The sequence below is a fragment of the Scomber japonicus genome, chromosome 15 (assembly GCF_027409825.1).
Source record: "Scomber japonicus isolate fScoJap1 chromosome 15, fScoJap1.pri, whole genome shotgun sequence".
Classification (NCBI taxonomy): domain Eukaryota; kingdom Metazoa; phylum Chordata; class Actinopteri; order Scombriformes; family Scombridae; genus Scomber; species Scomber japonicus.
Window position 1 is genome coordinate 7996676 of NC_070592.1, and position 18439 is coordinate 8015114.

At 41.7% G+C, this 18439-nt stretch overlaps 1 protein-coding gene across 6 annotated transcripts in view; it reads right to left on the reverse strand.

Moving 5' to 3' along the window:
* Positions 1 to 18439, reverse strand: part of macf1a (microtubule actin crosslinking factor 1a) — a 265237-nt gene that overhangs the window by 116354 nt on the left and 130444 nt on the right. For all 6 annotated transcript variants that reach the window (XM_053334386.1, XM_053334385.1, XM_053334390.1 and 3 more), the window contains 3 exons: positions 16736 to 16825; positions 13104 to 13181; positions 10695 to 10787 (listed from right to left, as the gene is read on the reverse strand). In XM_053334386.1, coding sequence (XP_053190361.1) covers positions 10695 to 10787; positions 13104 to 13181; positions 16736 to 16825 — 261 coding nt within the window. The remainder of the gene's footprint in view (positions 1 to 10694; positions 10788 to 13103; positions 13182 to 16735; positions 16826 to 18439) is intronic.

Consider the following 18439-nt stretch of genomic DNA (forward strand, 5'->3'; position numbering starts at 1 on the left):
TCAAATACTAGTACTAAAGATTCAGAATCTTTATTATTCTTTATCTGTATCTTTGACCTTACTAAAGTCAAAGTTTTGCCAGGAGTACTTAAGTAACATGTGTTTAAGTATGATAATAAAATAAATAGTGTTCCATTATTGGTACTAAAACTCTTTTATCATATCAACACCAATATCTAAAACTGTCAAATAACATCCAACATTAAATGTACAGTAAGATCCAGAATCTTTATTATTCTTTTATCCGAATCTTTGACCTGATTGAAGTCAAAGTTTTGCCAGTTTTAGACCATTTCATCAGGGCAAAATACATCCACAGCTAGATTTAGCGTTTAAAGTTTGATTACCTAAGTAAAAACATGGTAATAAAACAAGTATTGTTTCGGTATTGGTATCATATTGAGACCATTATCTAAAACCCTCAAAGGTAGTTGAAGCTGCAGCAAACAGTCAAACGTAATGTAGAAACACTAACATTGTAAATCTCCTGCAGAATATAGTGTAGTTGTTAAAATGTTAAATGAACCGGTCTCGCCCTTTCCTACCCCAAACGACCTTAAACCTTTTTGTCGACCACAACCACGAGCACCAGACAGACACAAACACACACTTATATTCTTCGCTGGGTCGTAAATGACAAGTTTCAGTTTTCAGCTGGTGGAAACCCTGTCATTTGATGCAATGACCCTTTTCTCACACATGCATACAAACACTGTGCCTGTCTGTCTCTCACACACTGTAACAGACGACAGTATTGAGGGAGTGTGTTGTTGTATTAGGAAACTAAGAAGCAATGGAAACACAAGAAAGGGAGGGAAGAAGGATATTGGGGAAGACGGATGGAGAGACAGTCTGTGCTGTGTTGATTAGACTCTGGGGACAGAGGTGGGGGGAGTGGAGAAAAGGGCATTGTGCCTTTCAAGAGCTGATAACAACACACATATATAACCCTTCATGACCACAAGCATGGTATACAATAGACAACAAAGGGACCCTTTCGAGGGAATGTCTCCATTATTATTGCTTGTTTTCTGCAAACAGCAGTCTAAAACCCAAATACACCCAAATATATAATGATGAACAACTGAATAATACAGCAAATCCTCATATTTTAAAGGCTGATCATGATAATTACTGTTGATTAATTGAATCTGTTGGGAAATTAATAGATTAATAAAGGGGTCCTCAACCTTTTTCAACTATTTTTTGGGGGTAATCATATTGATTCCTCGTAGCAAATGTTTCAAGACCTGGTTCTGGTCACAGCCCAGGAGGTTTGGGCCAGTGGATTAGGCAATTAGGTGTTGTACTGTAGCACTAATGGAGAATGGGATAAAGATAGAAGATTGAGTAAGCTAAAGGATTTGACGTCTGGATGACAGAGACAGAGATAGATAAAGGCAAACCTGTGGCAGGTATTTTACAGTTGTCTGCTGCAGGGGACTCTCTATCATGGAGTCCAGTCTCTCTGATGAGCTACTGGTCAGCCCTCCCCAGTCTGTCTGACTGGGAGTGGTGCCCGCTGTTTCTGGAGAAGTCAGTGGCAGGTCGCTGGCATAGCCTGACTCCAAGAGAGACGACCGCTCTTGTGCACGACCTCGAGTGTCCAAGCTGAATTCCTTGACGGCCGCAGTCCCCTGAAACTGCATTTGGCCGGACAAAAAGAAATCCTCTCCAAACATTGTGGCTCCACTCTTGTCCTCCTCAGACAGTTGGACTTTGAGAATATTTCCTGTGACAGGAGACGGGGTAGGGGGCTCTTTGTGTACATCCACCTCACTGTCACTTTCACCCCTCCACACTGGAGAGCCATAGTCACTGGGGTACACTGTCCTCACCACGCAAAGCTTACCATCCACCTCTCGGATATGGACCACACCTTTGCGCTCCCTCTCCGAAGGTGTCTGCACCAGCACCACCCCTGATGTCTCTGCTGCTCGTCCTTTTTCCCCACCATCCCCTTTTTCCTCTTTCTCTACTCTGCCCTTGTCTTTTTTCTCCTTTTTTTGTCGGAGTATCCAGGGTTTTTCGAGGACCCCTTGGACTTTCTCTTTTACACGACAGACCCTTCCTCCACCTGGAGTGGTGCTGCCCAGGGCTGCGGCCGTGTTGACAGGGGAGGTGGTAGTGGTTTGGCTCGGGATGCTGGAGACATCTACGATTGCACTAACAGTGTCTTCCTCCCCTGGAAGGCAGAAGACCCCCCTCCAGGCTGGGCTGGGATTAGGGGACATTTCAAGTATTCTGTTGCCCAACAGGCCCCCGACAGTGACACTCACAGAGCCAGGGGAAAGGGTACCGCTGTGCAGATTTGTTTTGGAATGAATTAACTGTGTATCAGGCACTGTTACGAGAGTCTTAGGTCTGTTACTAAAATCGGAATCTACCGCTTCTACAATTGCTGCCTTTTCCTCATCATCTTCATCCTCTTCCTCTCTTTCATCAGGCTCTTGGCTTGTTAGTCGATCAAAGTCCTCCTGTTCTACCTCTCCTTTCCTGTTCTTTTTGCCCTTGTGCTTACGTCTGAAACGTAGGCGTTTCTTTGGTGTAAGTGGTGGGGCTCCACCGAGTTCCCCCTCACGAGGAGGCCTGACGCAACCCATGGAGTTCCCCATCTCTTTGATATCGACAGAGAACAGTGGATTTAAAAAAATATACAGGCAAATACAGGCATTTAATCCGTGGGAGAAGCCAAATGAATGTTGTTTGGCTTTGTATTTGTTCAGGAGCAAAATCCCTTCCCTCTGAAGACAGACACCCAAGAGGAAATATTCAGATAGGCTGGCAAGTGACTGACAGCTCCTTCATCAATCTGTCACCTGTGAGAGATGTAAAGTTAGGTAGAGCGAGTTGTGCTCTTTTTCGCATGGCACCTTTTTTAAATAAAACCAGATGAGTAGAAAGATGGATGGTGTGAGCTGTCACCAAAGGAGAGATGAAGAAAGTCAGTCTTTTCCTCAGGCAGTTATTGGTTCAGCCACAGGGCAGGCAGCTGCAGGTTGACGTTTCCCGGCTACCCACGTTCCTGTCCTTCCTCTTTCCTTCACCTGAATCACACTCAGGCAAATTCAGCGGGCAGCCCTTCTCTCTCTAAGGGACATGCTGTGATAGAGTATGGGTATGCGTGCAGGCAGATGACTGCTTTACTTGGTCTGTTTTCTTGATCCCAGAAGACTTGTGGTCGCAGTCAAGGACACAAGGACACATTTATGTCAGCAGAGCCACACGCGAGAAGAAAATAAATTTGGTTAGGGTCAGGCGTCTGATTTATCACTCGGCTTCCAGCAGGTAAGCTGTTACCTACTGTAAGGCAATATGTCAGGCAGGATGATGAGTGTGAGAGAGAGAAAAATGTATTGCAATCCAGTACTACTCCAGCGGCTTCACACACACACACAATGCATATATGTGCAAGTGTGAAAGTCAGTGAATGTATTTGCTGGATTTCTATGAGTGCAGGAATATAAAGCAGTCCGATCTCACTTCTTGATTCGATATTATAATTCCTTTGAATATGAGCAGTGACAGCTATTCAATGGAGTGAGAAAAAAAAGAAAAAACACCATCACCTGTCGCAACTCCATCCAGATACCGTCTTCTATTCCCAATAAAACCACAAAGTATCGTTAAGATTTGTTGTCAGTTTGTTGTGTTGCTGTGATCCAGGAGCTCTCTCTAACATTCAGATCCAGCAGCCATATGAGCACATGAATTAATAATGCCCCCTCTTTACTGTGGTACCGTTACTGCAATGCAAGAGGAGAGAAGTAAGATCCGTAACGTTTGGTCAATCCCGCAACACAGAAAGCAGTAAGAAATCCTATCTGTCCACGGTAAGTCCTAGTGGAAGTAGTATTAATTGTGATACTGTCGATACCTCTCGTAGTAACGGTGAGCTCGGTGTCTCATTCTGCCGAGACAGCACAGTGTCCAGATTTGTTGTGGGTGAGAGATAGTGTGCAGTCAGCCAATGCTGCCACAGATTGCTGGAAGATTCAGCCAATACTATGACAGCTTGCTAAATACTCAATCAGGGCATCGGCTTCCGCGCACCAATGCCTCTCCTTGTAATCCTCCCACGATTTACCCTGCTCATTGAGCTCATGTGATGTGTCAACCCCTCCAAGCTTGTGTGTCTTCCTGCTGTTGTCAATATGTTGGAATCCAAAATTGCTGGTGTTAATTTCTCCCATTGATGAGATTTATCTTGCACTGGCAAAAAATTAGGCTGTGTGCCTCGATAAAGGAAACCGAAAGCAGACAGACTCCACCTCAAGCTCCCCAGACAGCTTTAGCATCACATGCCTGCCCCCTGGATACCAGTCGAAAGATTCCCCCCAACCTCAATGTCAGACTCCCTCAGGACCAGAGTTGGCTGAGAATTGTGTTCCAGTGTTGTCCAATCATGAACGTCCTGTGTCCTGCTGTCAGTCTGCCAGTTACTCAGGCAAGCTTCCCCTTCATCAGGTGGTGCAGTGCGACGATGCAACAGCCTGACAAAATCCACAGTTTGCAGGAGTGGGGGGGAAATTTATACCATGTTTTACAAAGAGGCAAAAAAAAGGAGGGAGGCAGGAGAAAAAAAAAAGGGTCTCCTTTTTGTCCTCTTTACTCTCTGGTGCCTTTTTCGTCTCTTAATAGCTCCACATGTCCACTAGATCTAATTAGGAAGAGGCATCTGGTGTAAGAGCTGAACTCTGAGGCAGAAGAGGAGGAAAGGAGCAAGAGATTGGTCCTCAGCTCGAGCAGGAGACCTAGTTCACGTACAGATGTAAATCTGGATCAGAGCCAACAGGATTCAATATCCACTGAAGAGAAGTCCTGAACTTCCCACAGCACAGCAGCAGAAGTAAGGACAAGCGTAAGGGTCCGCATGCATGTCCCCTTAAAAAACAAAGACATGCACGGAGCAAAAACCAGGCACACAGGGCGTCTCCTGCTAAAAAAGGAGGCTGTGGCTCCGTCAGACAAGCATGGCTGGATTGATCCAATTGATACGGTGGAGGCAGGAGAAACAGCAAGTGTTTTGGCTGTCCAGGAGAGTATGAGAGTGTGTTTGTGCCTGCAAGGATGGGCAGTCCCCTGGTCAGCTGTGTGCGAGCCCTTCTGCATACGTGTAACACCAATGTGTCTTATCCTGCTGTGCGTTTGTGGTTTGAGGCCTGCTGATCAGAGGGAAGCCAGGAGCTCCAGTGACAACAGGCAGCCTGGATTCGTCTCTCTCCCACGGCTGGCTTTGCTCCTCTGCTTTATCCCTCGCTCGCAGGCTCCGGCAGAGGGAGAGAAAAGCTTTTATCTCCCGGCTGCTGCAGCTTCACACTCTCTTCTGCTCGCTCTCTCACTCTCACAATCCCACCCCTCCCTCCTTGGCTCTCCTCCTCCTCCTATCCGCTTCCTTGTTACTCCTGCCCTCGCTCTCACTCTCTCTCCCTTTCTCATTCGGCTGTTAGTGAACAGCTTTCCATGCCACAAACACACACACACACACTTGACCCAAAAGCTTCCCTAAATGACAAGCTGCAACAGGAATGGAGGGTTTAAAAAAAAAAGCGAGCATGAGAGAAATCAAATCTTAATGACACTCGCGTCTCGTCTCCTCAAAATGAGAAAAAGGTAAGCGCTTCAATCTATTTCTCCTTCTCTCTCTCCCTCCCTCCTTCCTCCGTCTATTCCCTTCAATCTCAAGCTACAGGTTATGAATGGCTCTGTGGTGAAAAGGAGGAGGCAGAGGGAGAAAGAGAAGGAGAAAGTGAGCTAAGAGATTTGAGGGAATTAAGAGAAAGTTGAAGAGGACAGAAGAAAGAGAGGAGGGAATGGTCAAAGGCTGTGAAAGGATCAAGAGCTGAGAGGTGGGGGGTAAACAGAGGGGGGCACACACTTATTCCTGATTGTATTTCTGAGAATAAATGAGCAGGGGTTTTGTGGAAATATTATATTTACAGGATTTCTGCATAAAAGTGATGAATTACTTGGATTTTACAGGTCTTTAATCCACTGGGGATAAACCAAAAATAGCTCTTTTCCATCATATTATCGTAAAAGCCATATTGACAGTTAATTAATTGACAAAAATATTGATAAAAATGTTGATTACTGAATGATTTCAAGCAAAAATACTCAACATTTTTTCCTCTGCTCTTCTCTCTGTTAGTCTGAGAGAACAATCATCTTTCGAAATCGTGATTTACTGTATATTATTTTCTGAACCTGAAACCTTTAAAAGTAGCCAGGATAGAAAATGTGATCCACCACATCACATATTTAACTTCTCTCCTACATCATCCAACATATTAGAAACTGCTATACAATATGGCATTGGCAGGAGAAGAGAATTCATCACTGTTTGCCACCAATAATGCAGATGTATGAACTACTTTGCATATACAGTAAGTGCCTCATGAATGGAAAGAATGTTTTCACAGAGACAGATATGGATGGAAACCACTAACAGACGACGCTCTCAAGTGGTAAAAGCAACGGTGATCCATCTTTGCTCATTACTTGAAAGCATACGAGAGAAGCATACGCCACACAAACACACACACACACACACACACAAACACTCAGAAAGGGCATGAACCAATGGGAAAAAGGCACTAATCAAGTCCCTGAGGCTTTCATCCCTTCACTGTGGCTACGTGCCACAAGCGAGCTGTGCTAATCAGACTGCAACCTTCATCTGAACTCGGTGCCAGCTAAGACACAGTCGCTGCATGTTTGGACCCTCAGAAGCTCCTCTGATCGTACAGTTAGTTGCTCTTTTGTCGATTATGTGTGCAAATGCATGAAGATTGATCATGATTTTTTAATTATCGTAATTCGTTTCAGCCTTCAACGTTCTTACAACCCCCCGAAGCTGATCTGCAAAAGCAAATTTTAAAAGATCTAAGTTTAGACACACTGCTCCACTACCAACCACTGTTTAAAATCAATTACAGTGATTAAAAAGCCCACTTCACTATGTTGCAGATATTTCTAGCTTTACACGCAGCAATCAACAGCCTTGCATGACAGAAAGAAGAATTATTATATATGATTAGAACTCCAAGAACTCTTATTTATGTTCCTAAACAAGATTGAAAATAAAGCCATTCAAGTTAATTTGTGTTGCTGGGGAACTGACTGTTGCTGTATGAATGACAAATGTTGAGCAGGCAAAGGCAAATTGTGGTGAAGACTAATTTCAAGAGCTACATGGACTATACTCTTGCCTTTTTTCTTAATGTTGATACTGTTTCAGCTCCAAATAGAGTGCTCAACGGTGGTATTCAAGAACTGTACATAACCTATTGTTACATACAGTTAATAAATGGTTTAAGCATTACATTAACATAGATAAATAACTAGAGTAGAGTATGGTACTATTGGGTTAGGAGTATTTAAACAATGATGTATGCTTAAATCATATTCAATTAATGGCATTTAACTGCTTCAAAAAGGCACTACAGTCTGTATAACGGACATAAATGGTGATTGACTGATGCAATATATAAGTTAGTACTTAAATAAACTGACCCCAACTGCCGATTCTGCCTTGAAGCAGCTCAGAGAGGCACTGATGAATTTTCCTCACCTGCTCAAATTATTTTTTAAACATACTTTAGCATCAGTGCTGACGTACAGCTAGCTTAGCAAACCACAGGCGGACACAGTGCAGCAGGAGGAGGAGGAGTGCCCAAGGACAGGGGACTTCCAATGAGCCAGGTCATTTTTAATACTGAGCCTACTGGTGACACCTACTGGTTTGATGGAGTAACTACAGCAAAGACAATTTATGACATATTGCTGTTATTATTGGTATAGTAAAATTTTGATTTTTTTCAGCACCACAGCTGCAGTTATTCATGAAATACACAATGCAGGTATGCAGGTTTGAAACTGGAGACATCTGACAAGCAAGTCAGTGACTCTTATGGTCTGCAGATAGGATTTATACTTTCACTTTATTCATATTAAATTACGTGCTAGACAGAGCAAGGCTTTCAGGAAGGCATCTATTTGCAGGATAATGCAGTCAGAGGATGTTACTACATCATTTCTGAGTTTATAGCTGTTTGGCCTCATCAGGACTGCTGAGGGAGCAGGACCGTGACACAGACAGACCTCATGAGGAACTTGATGTGTTGGTGAAATAACAACTAACAACAGCATTGACCTAAATGAAATGTGATAGCTCAGAGAGACAGCTCCTATAATTAGTTGATGCGGTGAGTCACCCATTTGCACATATGCACAGCCTGGTCACAAGGACCTGGAGGGCTTGTTTCCAGAAATGACTTCCTTCTTCATCATCATCATCATAATCATCCTCATGATCATCAGACTAAAGAGGCCGATGGGAATAATGTAGAAATTACAGATTTCTCTTGTGACTTGAGCCACATAGCTCAGAGAATATTTGTGTCATGTTGAGTCTGAGTGAAACACAACAAACAACACTGCAGCGCTGCTCATTTCCATCTGTGAGCTGTGGTATTATGCTGTATTATATCTCTAATATTTGTCTAATATCACACTGAGCCAGAGGCAAAACAATATTGCTTGTATAAAACACTAAATGCTGCAGTAAAGCTCAGTGTTTGCAGCATCAGATTTTAATGTGAAATCGTTGAAAATGCATTTTTATCATTGTCAAATATGAGATTTTAATGACTGTATGTTAAGGTTGAACAGTTATGCATCTTGTATATAGATGAAAGCCTCCATAAGAGTTGAAATCTTATTAGTTAGAAAGGATTACGTGTAACATGCAGACCACATTATGGACTCTCCGATACACCCGAATGCCTTTACAGAAACTAATTTACCCGCTAACATGCTGCAGGAACACAGAGCTCTATGTGACTGGAGTTTCTCACTGCAGCTCTAATTTAAAAGTGTCGTCATCTTCTGAACCCGGTGAACTCTGGAGACGCTGAAACTATTTGCTGCTCTGAGGGCCAATTCAATCTCTCGGCTCGACTCTCCTGCAGCTAATGGGAGCCTGTTTCAACCCGCCTCCTGTCCATCATCTCTGGGTTACTCCTCTACTCCTCGCCCTCCATCGCTCCATCCCTCCGCCTCCCTCTCTCTCTCCCTCTCTGTCTCTCTCATGCTCATTGCTCTATGTAGCGAAATGTTGCTGACTCACGCTCACTGAGTCAGTTGCCGGGGTGTCATGCACTACTGTTTCTATGGCAACCGCCTGGCAGTGTCACCTTGCTATGGGTCACGTCACAGCACAGCCTAGTGGTAAACATCAGTAACTACATCTGGATAATGACCATATTATCTGAAATCAATGAGACAAAAAAAAAAAAAAAAAAAGCTTTCTATTCCAACCACAAAAAAGACAGAAAACAAGATGCTGATAGGGTTTTTTTCTTCAGTCGTGAGAAGATTTTTTTGTTTTTGTTTTTTTTTTGCTTTTGTCTGTAACATAGCTGCCATGGATGATTTGGAGCTGATGGTAATTATAGAGTCACGCCTTAATGATTTCTAATAGAGTACAATCCTACCTGCGGGCGATGATGGAAATTATTCCACATCAGGAATTATAGAGATAACACACCACAGCGTAGATGACTGACTGTTTAAATTAAACACACCGTCCTTTAGGCAAGATTTATTTCATGAACACAATTACAATCACACTTCCTTTCAAAAATGCAGTAATGAGAAATATGATTTAGAACTTGAAGATAAACTAAAAACATTTTCAGCTGCAATGCAGAAAAATACACTAATCACTGCGGATATAGTAGTATACAGTATGCCTTATAAGATAAAGGGAATATATAAGAGTGGTTATATTTATTTACTGTATGTATTCTTTCCACTTGCCTGTATCACCTCTTGTATAGTGGGACAGTCTGACGCAGTACACGCCACCCTAACCCACGCTGTAAATCCAGGATCAGGGTTTACATGAAAGCCTACAGACTGCACATGTCATCTCCTGTGCTGCTTTAATGCATTCGTTGTCAAACAGCCAAAACGTGTCCTCATACAGAGTTGTTTAGAGGACGACCTCCGGCAAGGACCAACCACAGACACGCCAAGGCCAACAACACAACTGAAAAGCGGATATGCCCAAAAACTTCAGAGCAGAGTCAAACTGAACACTATAAAGCATATTAGCACATACGCTAATTTACATATTAACAACCTTTTGACTCCGCTGGTATTTCTGTTAATGAGCATAGCAGATGTCTGTACTGTACGTTATCACTGCAGGAAACCCACTGGAAACACTTCAGACACTCAAACATCCAGAATTCATCTGGATCAAAGTTGCCACAGAGGTAAACTTCCAACGAGTGGTGGAAATAAAAACCCTCCTCCTCTGTTACATAAGCTAACACTGATTTGCCAGCACACAGTTTAGCCGGTAGTGATAATAAGTCAAATCCTTACAGCTGGACAGAGATGCCACAGAGTAACTAAAGCACATCACTGAAATAAACACCACATGTGGCGCAGTTTGTTTTCATTTTAAAAAATCGGCTCAAAATCCAGACTGAATGACGACTAATGGTGTGCCAGCCATCATTTCATTATTACACAATCAATTAGAGGTGTTATTTAATTAAAGGTTTAATCAAAGCACATTTTAATGCCATGAAATCATCAGCATGAACACACAAGTTTGACTTAATGAACCATTAACTGAGTCTGAACCATGAAACACAGCAGCAGAGGCTAGAGACACAGACCTGGAAGTGAAGGATGATGGTCCAGATGAGACCTAATGTCAGTTTGGGGTTCCCGTCTGTGATGTCATCATTCCTGATGTTTACAAGTTTGACCTGAAATTGGGGAAAAACAGACAATTTTTAGTTTGGTTTCTTAAGTAAGATCTACTTCTAATCTAACAGATCTCCTCACAAAATGAGAAGATCTGTTATGATAAAAGCAAAAATAACTTTTATGGTCATTTTTAATACATTTAGAAGAAAATACACAATTTATCTTCATTTCTGCATGTTGAAAAATGATCTCTCTTCCAACTAGCATGCCCATTATGTGCACAAGGCTCTCTGAGACCTTGTTAAATCTGCTGCCTCTCACACTTATAATATCATTAGACCTGCAGTGAAACTCATAACAGACCCAGAGACAGAAAAGGCCACTGCTGTCTCCAGGAAACGAGACAGGAGATACATCGACTAGTTGTTCGAGCAATTTGACGCAAGTTAAAAAAAATTTGGGGACCGGAGAGAGAGAGAGAGAGAGAGAGAGAGAGAGAGAGAGAGAGAGAGAGAGAGAGAGAGAGAGAGAGAGAGAGAGAGAGAGAGAGAGAGAGAGAGAGAGAGAGAGAGAGAGAGAGAGAGAGAGAGATTAATTTGGAGGAAGGAAACAATGAAAGATGCTGCATGATGAGAGGAAGCAGATAAGTCAGTATGATGAGGCTCTTCACTGCAGATACAGGATGGAGTAACAGTGCAGTGCAGTGAGGGTGTTATTGTTTGAATGCAGCTCTCTCTTTATGAAGCACAGTATGTGGCACTGCTACTGTAGATCTGGATTAATAAGAGCAGGGTTACTGCCTAAAATGCAGCTCTCCATGTTTTACTATCTATTTTTTAATTTCTCTTTTTTTTAACAGTATCTTTATTGACTTTTTCCAGATACATTGACAGTACGCAATATTTTGTGACAGGAGAAATACAGAGATTGTCAAAGCCTTCCTCCCAAACCAACTCCTGCCAGTCTTCATCCTCCACCATCCCTCCCCAACTCATCTATCACTTCTCCCACAAAAAGTGAACAAATTAAAAAACTAAGTAAAATAAAAAAATAAAAAATAAATAAAATTAAATTAAATAAAAAAATAAAAAAAATAAAAAATAATGATAAACAAATGAGTGAAATGAAATAAAAAACAAAAAAAAGAGGAAAAAAAGGGTGGATAATTATAAGAGTGGTAAGGAGTTAAGTGCAGTAAATTAAAAAAAGTTAATTAATTAATTAAATAATAAACAAATAAACTGAAAAATAATAAAAATAATAAATAATTTTTAAAAAAGGGGAGGGGGGGAGGGGGGGTAAAATTAAAACGGCGGGTAACAGTGCATATTTTCCCTCACTCTTGTTATTATTACTTTCACTGGCGTCTCTCTACTGTTGTTACAGGTTGTGGGAGAGGAGGCTAGGTGGCGCTGTTGCTGTAGTTAATGCCCTGTAACTGTAACTGTTGCAAGATATGAATAAAACTATCTCCACTGTAGCAGCAGACCATCTGGCACAGGAAGCTGCCAGGTCCCAGGATGAGAAGTTATAATCACTTGCTTAGTCTGTGCTTTTGCAGACTGGGGGAGAATTTGCCGCACAGGACTAAAGACTGAGCAGCAGGAAGATTAAACTACCAATAAGTTGTTTATTCACACCGGGGCATGTTCAGAGAAGCTTAGAAAATAGTTTTAAACTCAAATTAAATTCTTTCCCCTTCAAAAGAGACTTGTGGTGCAGCTTATGGTAAACAAGCCCAAACTGCAAAGTCTCATATATAGGTACTCAGAGAAAGATGCTGACTCCTAATAGAGAACCAGGAAGTGCTTACAACATGCACTGCAGGATAGGAAAACTGCAGTCTGGACTTAAATACAATAAAGGAATAAGAAGTTTATTTTAGGGCTGCAACTACAACTTTCTCAAACTTTTCTCAATTAAATCAGTTAGTAGTTTTGTCTATAAAATGGTTAAAATGTGTGTTATAATTTCCCAAAGTCAAAAGGTCATGTCTCTAAATATCCTATTTTGTCAGAAATACTGTTTAAAAACTCAAAAGATCTTCAGTTTTCTATAATATGACAAAGAAAAACATTACATCATCTCATTTAAGAAACTAAAAGCAGCAATTAATTTGAGATATTTGCTTTAAAAAATGACTAAAACTATAATTATATTAACAGTCTAAAAGTGTATTTTCTGTCAACTGACTGATTAATGGACTAAAAGCAGCTCTTGTTCATTCAGACATCTTTGACTCATCTCGTTGGATTGTAACGGAGGAAAACAGTCAGCAGTTTGATGAGTTAAGAAGCTTAATATGAGGCTCCAGTGTGATCCTAATAATTGAAAATGCAGATAGAAAATTGCAAGTGTGTCTGTTTAATGCGTACCTGTCTCTGTTTGAGGAAGTCCAGCGCTATTTGGACATTCTGTAGTCGATGAAATCTCATCCGCCCTTTTTCTCTCGGCTGGAACAGAAGAGATAAAAAAGAAAGAAATAATGAGTAAAAACAGATTAATTTAAATTCAGGAGGGTTCTTTTTTTTTTTTGGTAGTGAAACACAAGCTAAAGGCAGCAGAGTGTGTAAATAAAGCTCAATACAATCCAAAGTGCAGTGAATTCAAAACTCAGCGCAGCTCTATTGATATGAAATGATCCTCTGGGGGGCGCTGTCTTCAACAGTAGCTGTTAAAGACATGCCAAACACTGTGGAGCAAACCAGATTCAAACCATGCTGGTTTTATAAAAAGGAAAAATGCAAACTTCATGTCAAACCATCCTTCTTGTTTTTCTTTATTCATCATCTTTTATCCACAAAGAGATTTAGAGCAGGGGTGTCAAACATGCGGCCCGTGGGCCAGATACGGCCCGCCGAGGGGTACGATCTGGCCCACTTGCCATCCAGGGCTCTTTTCCTTTCTTCCACCTGTCCATCCTACCTTCCTTAATTCCTTTCTTCTCTCCTTCCTTCCTTTCTTCCTTCTGTCCTTCCTTCCTTCCTTCCATCTGTCCTTCCCTCCTTTCTTCCTTCTGTCCTTCCCTCCTTTCTTCCTTCTGTCCTTCCCTCCTTTCTTCCTTCTGTCCTTCCTTCCTTCTATCTGTTCTTCCTTCCATCTGTCCTTCCCTCCTTTCTTCCTTCTGTCCTTCCTTCTATTCTTCCTTCTGTCCTTCCTTCCATTCTTCCTTCTGTCCTTCCTTCCATTCTTCCTTTCTCCCTTCCTTCCTTCTGTCTGTCCTTCACTGTCTCTCTTTCCTACCTTTCTTCCCTCTCTCCTTTTGCCTCTCTTTCCTTCCTTCCCTTCTTATTTCCTTCCTTCCTTCCCTCCCTCCATCTTTTTAATGATCCGGCCCACATGAGATCAAATTGGTGTGTATGTGGCCCTTGAATGAAAAGGAGTTTGACACCTCTGATTTAGAGAGAGAGGAAAGATCCAGTTTAACAGAAAGAGAAGAGAAGAACTGACACACACAAACCAAACAAACCAAACAGACACTAATATTCACACGCTTGCTGTAAAGAGCACACGAGTTCAGTGCAGGATGAAGATGTGGGTTCACACCGAGCTGGGAGAGAGAGAGCGTTCACTTCAGATTAGTTATCACGTCAGCAACACGGCAAAAAGGAGAGGAGAGGAGGAGAGGAGGGTGTGTGTGTCTGTGTCATACTGCATCTAACTGAGGCTTAAAGCTGTTTATGGTGACACATACGTCACATAATGCATGCTTTCTCATTTTGTCCTCCACCTGGAGCGTCCCTGTTATATTTTACCATCATGCTTCTGTTTGTATGGTTGTTTTTTGTGATTAAATATATTTAACTGGGCTGAATTTGCCGACTTAAACTATTTTTTTGCCCTCATTTATTAAAGTTAATAACAGCAGATTTATAATAAAACCAATATAACATCTTAGAAGTAGCAAATCTGGCCTAAATGGATAAAAATGGTTGTTTTTTCTGATTATTTTGAGGAAAATATATTTAACTAGGCTGAGTTTGCCGACTTGAACTATTTTTTTTCTAATTTTTTTAATTTTTTTATTTTAAACATATCTTTATTGGTTTTTGTAATGAAAATAATAATAAAAATATTACTACAGAAAAGGTAAATAAATTAAATGTCCTAATAAAATAAATAAGTCAAAAGATAAATAAGCCAACAAATTAGTCAACAAAGTACTGAGCAATAAATAAGAAATTAAATAAATACATAAATAAAAAATAATCATCTAAAAATTTTTCTCTCATTTATTAAACTTAATAACAGCAGATTTATAATAAAACCACTATAACATCTTAGAAGTAGGAAATCTGGCCTAAACGGATGAAAATACATATAATATCCAGTATAAGCTATATTATTTTATTATGTGCAGTCCATGCAACGTAGCACTAAAGCACTGTTGGGTGAAAACCTCTGAAAATAAAATCTCTGAAAGGCCACATTTGATTGAGGATGATAAACCTTAAATTTCTCAGTCTGAACATCTAACGGCAGAATAAAAACACTAAAACTGGAGTTAGGATGTTGTCACCCAACAGAAATGATGGTATGTGTGTCGTGTCATTCCAAAATAACGCAGCGTTTAGCGTCTACAGTTTGTCGGCATGTACAGCCCATGTTTTGGAGGTCAGTGACACAGCACTCTCATGCAGCCTCACAGCTCCACCTGTGGGGGCGGAGGGGTAAAGCTGAAGGGGGGGGGGGGGGGGGGTCAAAGGTCAGAAGTGAGAGAGTGAGCAGGGTGGGTTTGGGGGGGGGGGGGGGCAGGGTTGATTTTTCTTTTTCGAACATACTCCCTGAGCTCCTTCCTCCTCCTCATCCTCCCCTCTGAGCAAGATGAGAGGGGGGGCCCGCGAGGCATATGCCCTTTTCAATGCGGGGCCGCTCTTCTGTTGCTATGGTAACAGAAGAAAAAAAAGAGGGGTGGGGGGTGGGAGATAGAAAGAGATAGGAAGAGGAAGAAAAGATGTAGTATGAGAATTGGTGGGTAAAGAGGACAGGATGAAGGAGGATGAATGAGACCAAATGAACAAGGAAGTAAAGTCAACTGGAAAAAAATGATTGTTAAGAAACCGACATTGATGAAAAATGGAAATTGAAATTGAAAAAGTTATATGCCACTAAAAAGTAACTAAAAGCTCCAGAAATAAAACTACTAAATAGACTGAGATACCGATATATCTGTAAAAGGCCAATATCAGCTGATACCTGTTGACTGATACATCGGTCGAGGCTCTAATGGACAAGAAATGAATAAAAGTACCATGACGAGCTGTGCTGATACGATCAATAGCTCCAGAACTGCTATGAATAGACCTCATGATGAGATTGTTTTGATAACTATTGTAAATAAAGAGATAAGATAACATATTTATGAGTGAGTCATCTTCCATGAAACCCTTATTTTTGTCTGTCTATTGTTCTGTCAGCTTCTTTTTCCACACAGAGGGCTGGGCTGACACTGTCTATGTTTGTGTGTGTGTGTGTGTGTGTGTGTCAGCAGTCCGTCTGTGTTTGTCTACCTGTCTGCCACCGAACCATCCTGAGTCACATTGAGGCCGGTCAGTCTGTCTGTCTGTATGTCCGTCAGCATTAAAGACTAAGACTCTTACATCAACATTGTGAGCCGAGTCGTGGCCTCTGAGGCTCAAACTAATACATCACTGCTGGTTACTCGACATGCTGGTGATCTAAAAACGTCAACTTGTTTTTCAAGCGTCGGCGTTAATGGTGTGTCAGCCGGGAGCAGAGAGTCACCGTAATGTCTGAAGAAACTTTAAACTGGGGAAAAAAAAGTTTTAACCACATCTCCAAACTCTGTGGACTAGGATGCACCAAGGGCAAGGGGGTGGGGGGTCGGGGTGAAAGAAAGTGTGATGAAACAGAGGAGGAGTGTGTGATACGGAGTGTGTGATAATTAAGAGGGGGAATAATGAGTTTGTGCAGATGTGTGTGTGTGTGTGTGTGTGTGTGTGTGTGTGTGTGTGTGTGTGTGTGTGTGTGTGTGTGTGTAACATACCAGGGTGACACCAGAGAGGACCTCCAGCAAGGATATCAGGTTGTGTCCATCCCTCAGGTCCTCGTACAGGTCTGTGATGTGCTTCCTCACCTTAAAAGAGAGGCAGAAAAAGGAGGAGGGGAAAAAGATGAAGGGTAGAGGAATGACAAAAAAAGAGGAGAAAGAGAGAGGAAAAAAGAGAAAAAGAGGAAGTTAATTTCACTCCAATCATCTCCTCTATTGATTCAACACTGTTGACATCTGCCAGACTGATTGCCCCCCTCCCTCAGCTGACAGGCCTGGTGACAGCGGTTGCCGGGCCAACAGAGACAGAGCACCAGCTGTGGCCTCTTGTCTCTGTTGCCATGACATCGCCTCCACATGGTGTTAGGGAGGAAAGTGTGTGTGTGGGGGGGGGGGGGGGGGGGGGGGTTGGGCTGTCACCAGCGGCGACTGCTGACATGGTGACTCAGCAGCCTGGTGGAGGCCTGTGATCAGCATCAGAGCTTGTTTTCTTTAAAAGTGGGACACCCAGAGAGAAAGAGCGAGAGAAAGAGAGATGAACTTATCTGAACTGCGCACTGAGAAAATGCAGAGTCATATTATTTTGTATGTTTTATAATTCTCTGTTGTTTTTATGTACCAAAGTGCTTTAAATGTGCAGTAGATGTACATGAACAACAGCATGAGACTGACTGAAATCCATATATTGTCTTTACTTATGAGGTTTTATTCTATTTTATACAATATAATGTATTTGTTCCTCAGCTGCTCCCTCATGCAAAATGGTATCAAAAAGAAAATGCATCCATATTGCACTTATAGTGACACGTGTGATGTAATGTCTCTTGTGATGGTGGACAACTTTAACATTTCAGTTTATATGAGGATGATATGAAGCTTCAGCTGTCTGAGTGGGGTCATAACAAAAAGAGTGAATTTGACACTTGATCTGAAAAAACTGGATGACTGAAGCCTCCTATTAGCTTCAAATGAACTTTTAACTGCACTTTTGCACAGAAGGAGGGCTGCAAATTAAAGTGAAAGTGCATCATGAAAGTATCTCTTAATGTCCAACAATTACAGAAAGAAAAACATGTGTCAGCATTCATTTGTGCTCCTGACTGTAAAAACTGTGAATCTATCTTATGAGAAATGAAGGCAGCAGATTAACAAATAGAGAACATATTTGCTAACAATGCATATAATTAACCCTCCTGTTGTCCTCGAGTCAAGGAAGGAAGATGGAAGGAAAGGAGGGAGGAAGGAAGAGAGGAAAGAAGGATGGAAGAGAGGAAAGAAGGATGGAAGAGAGGAAAGAAGGATGGAAGAGAGGAAAGAAGGATGGAAGAGAGGAAAGAAGGATGGAAGGGAGGAAAGAAGGAAGGAGGGAGAAAGGGAGGGAGGAAAGAAAGAGAGAAGGGAGGAAAGAGAGGAAGGAAAGAAAGAGAAGAAGGGAGGAAGGAAGGACAGACAGAGAGAAGGAAGGAAGGAAGGAAGGAAGGAAGGAAGGAAGGAAGGAAGGAAGGAAGGAACCAGTCAAAACAGACGGGGTAAATTTGACCAGAGAGGACGACACAAAGGTTAACACTTGTTCACACATGAAAAAATAGGGTCAGCTCTTTTTCTATCGTGACTGTTTGTTTTTAACGCAGTACCAAAAAAAAAAAAAAAAAAGAAGCTGCAACACAAAGCTAAAGCAATGGAAAAGTTGTCTTGATAAAT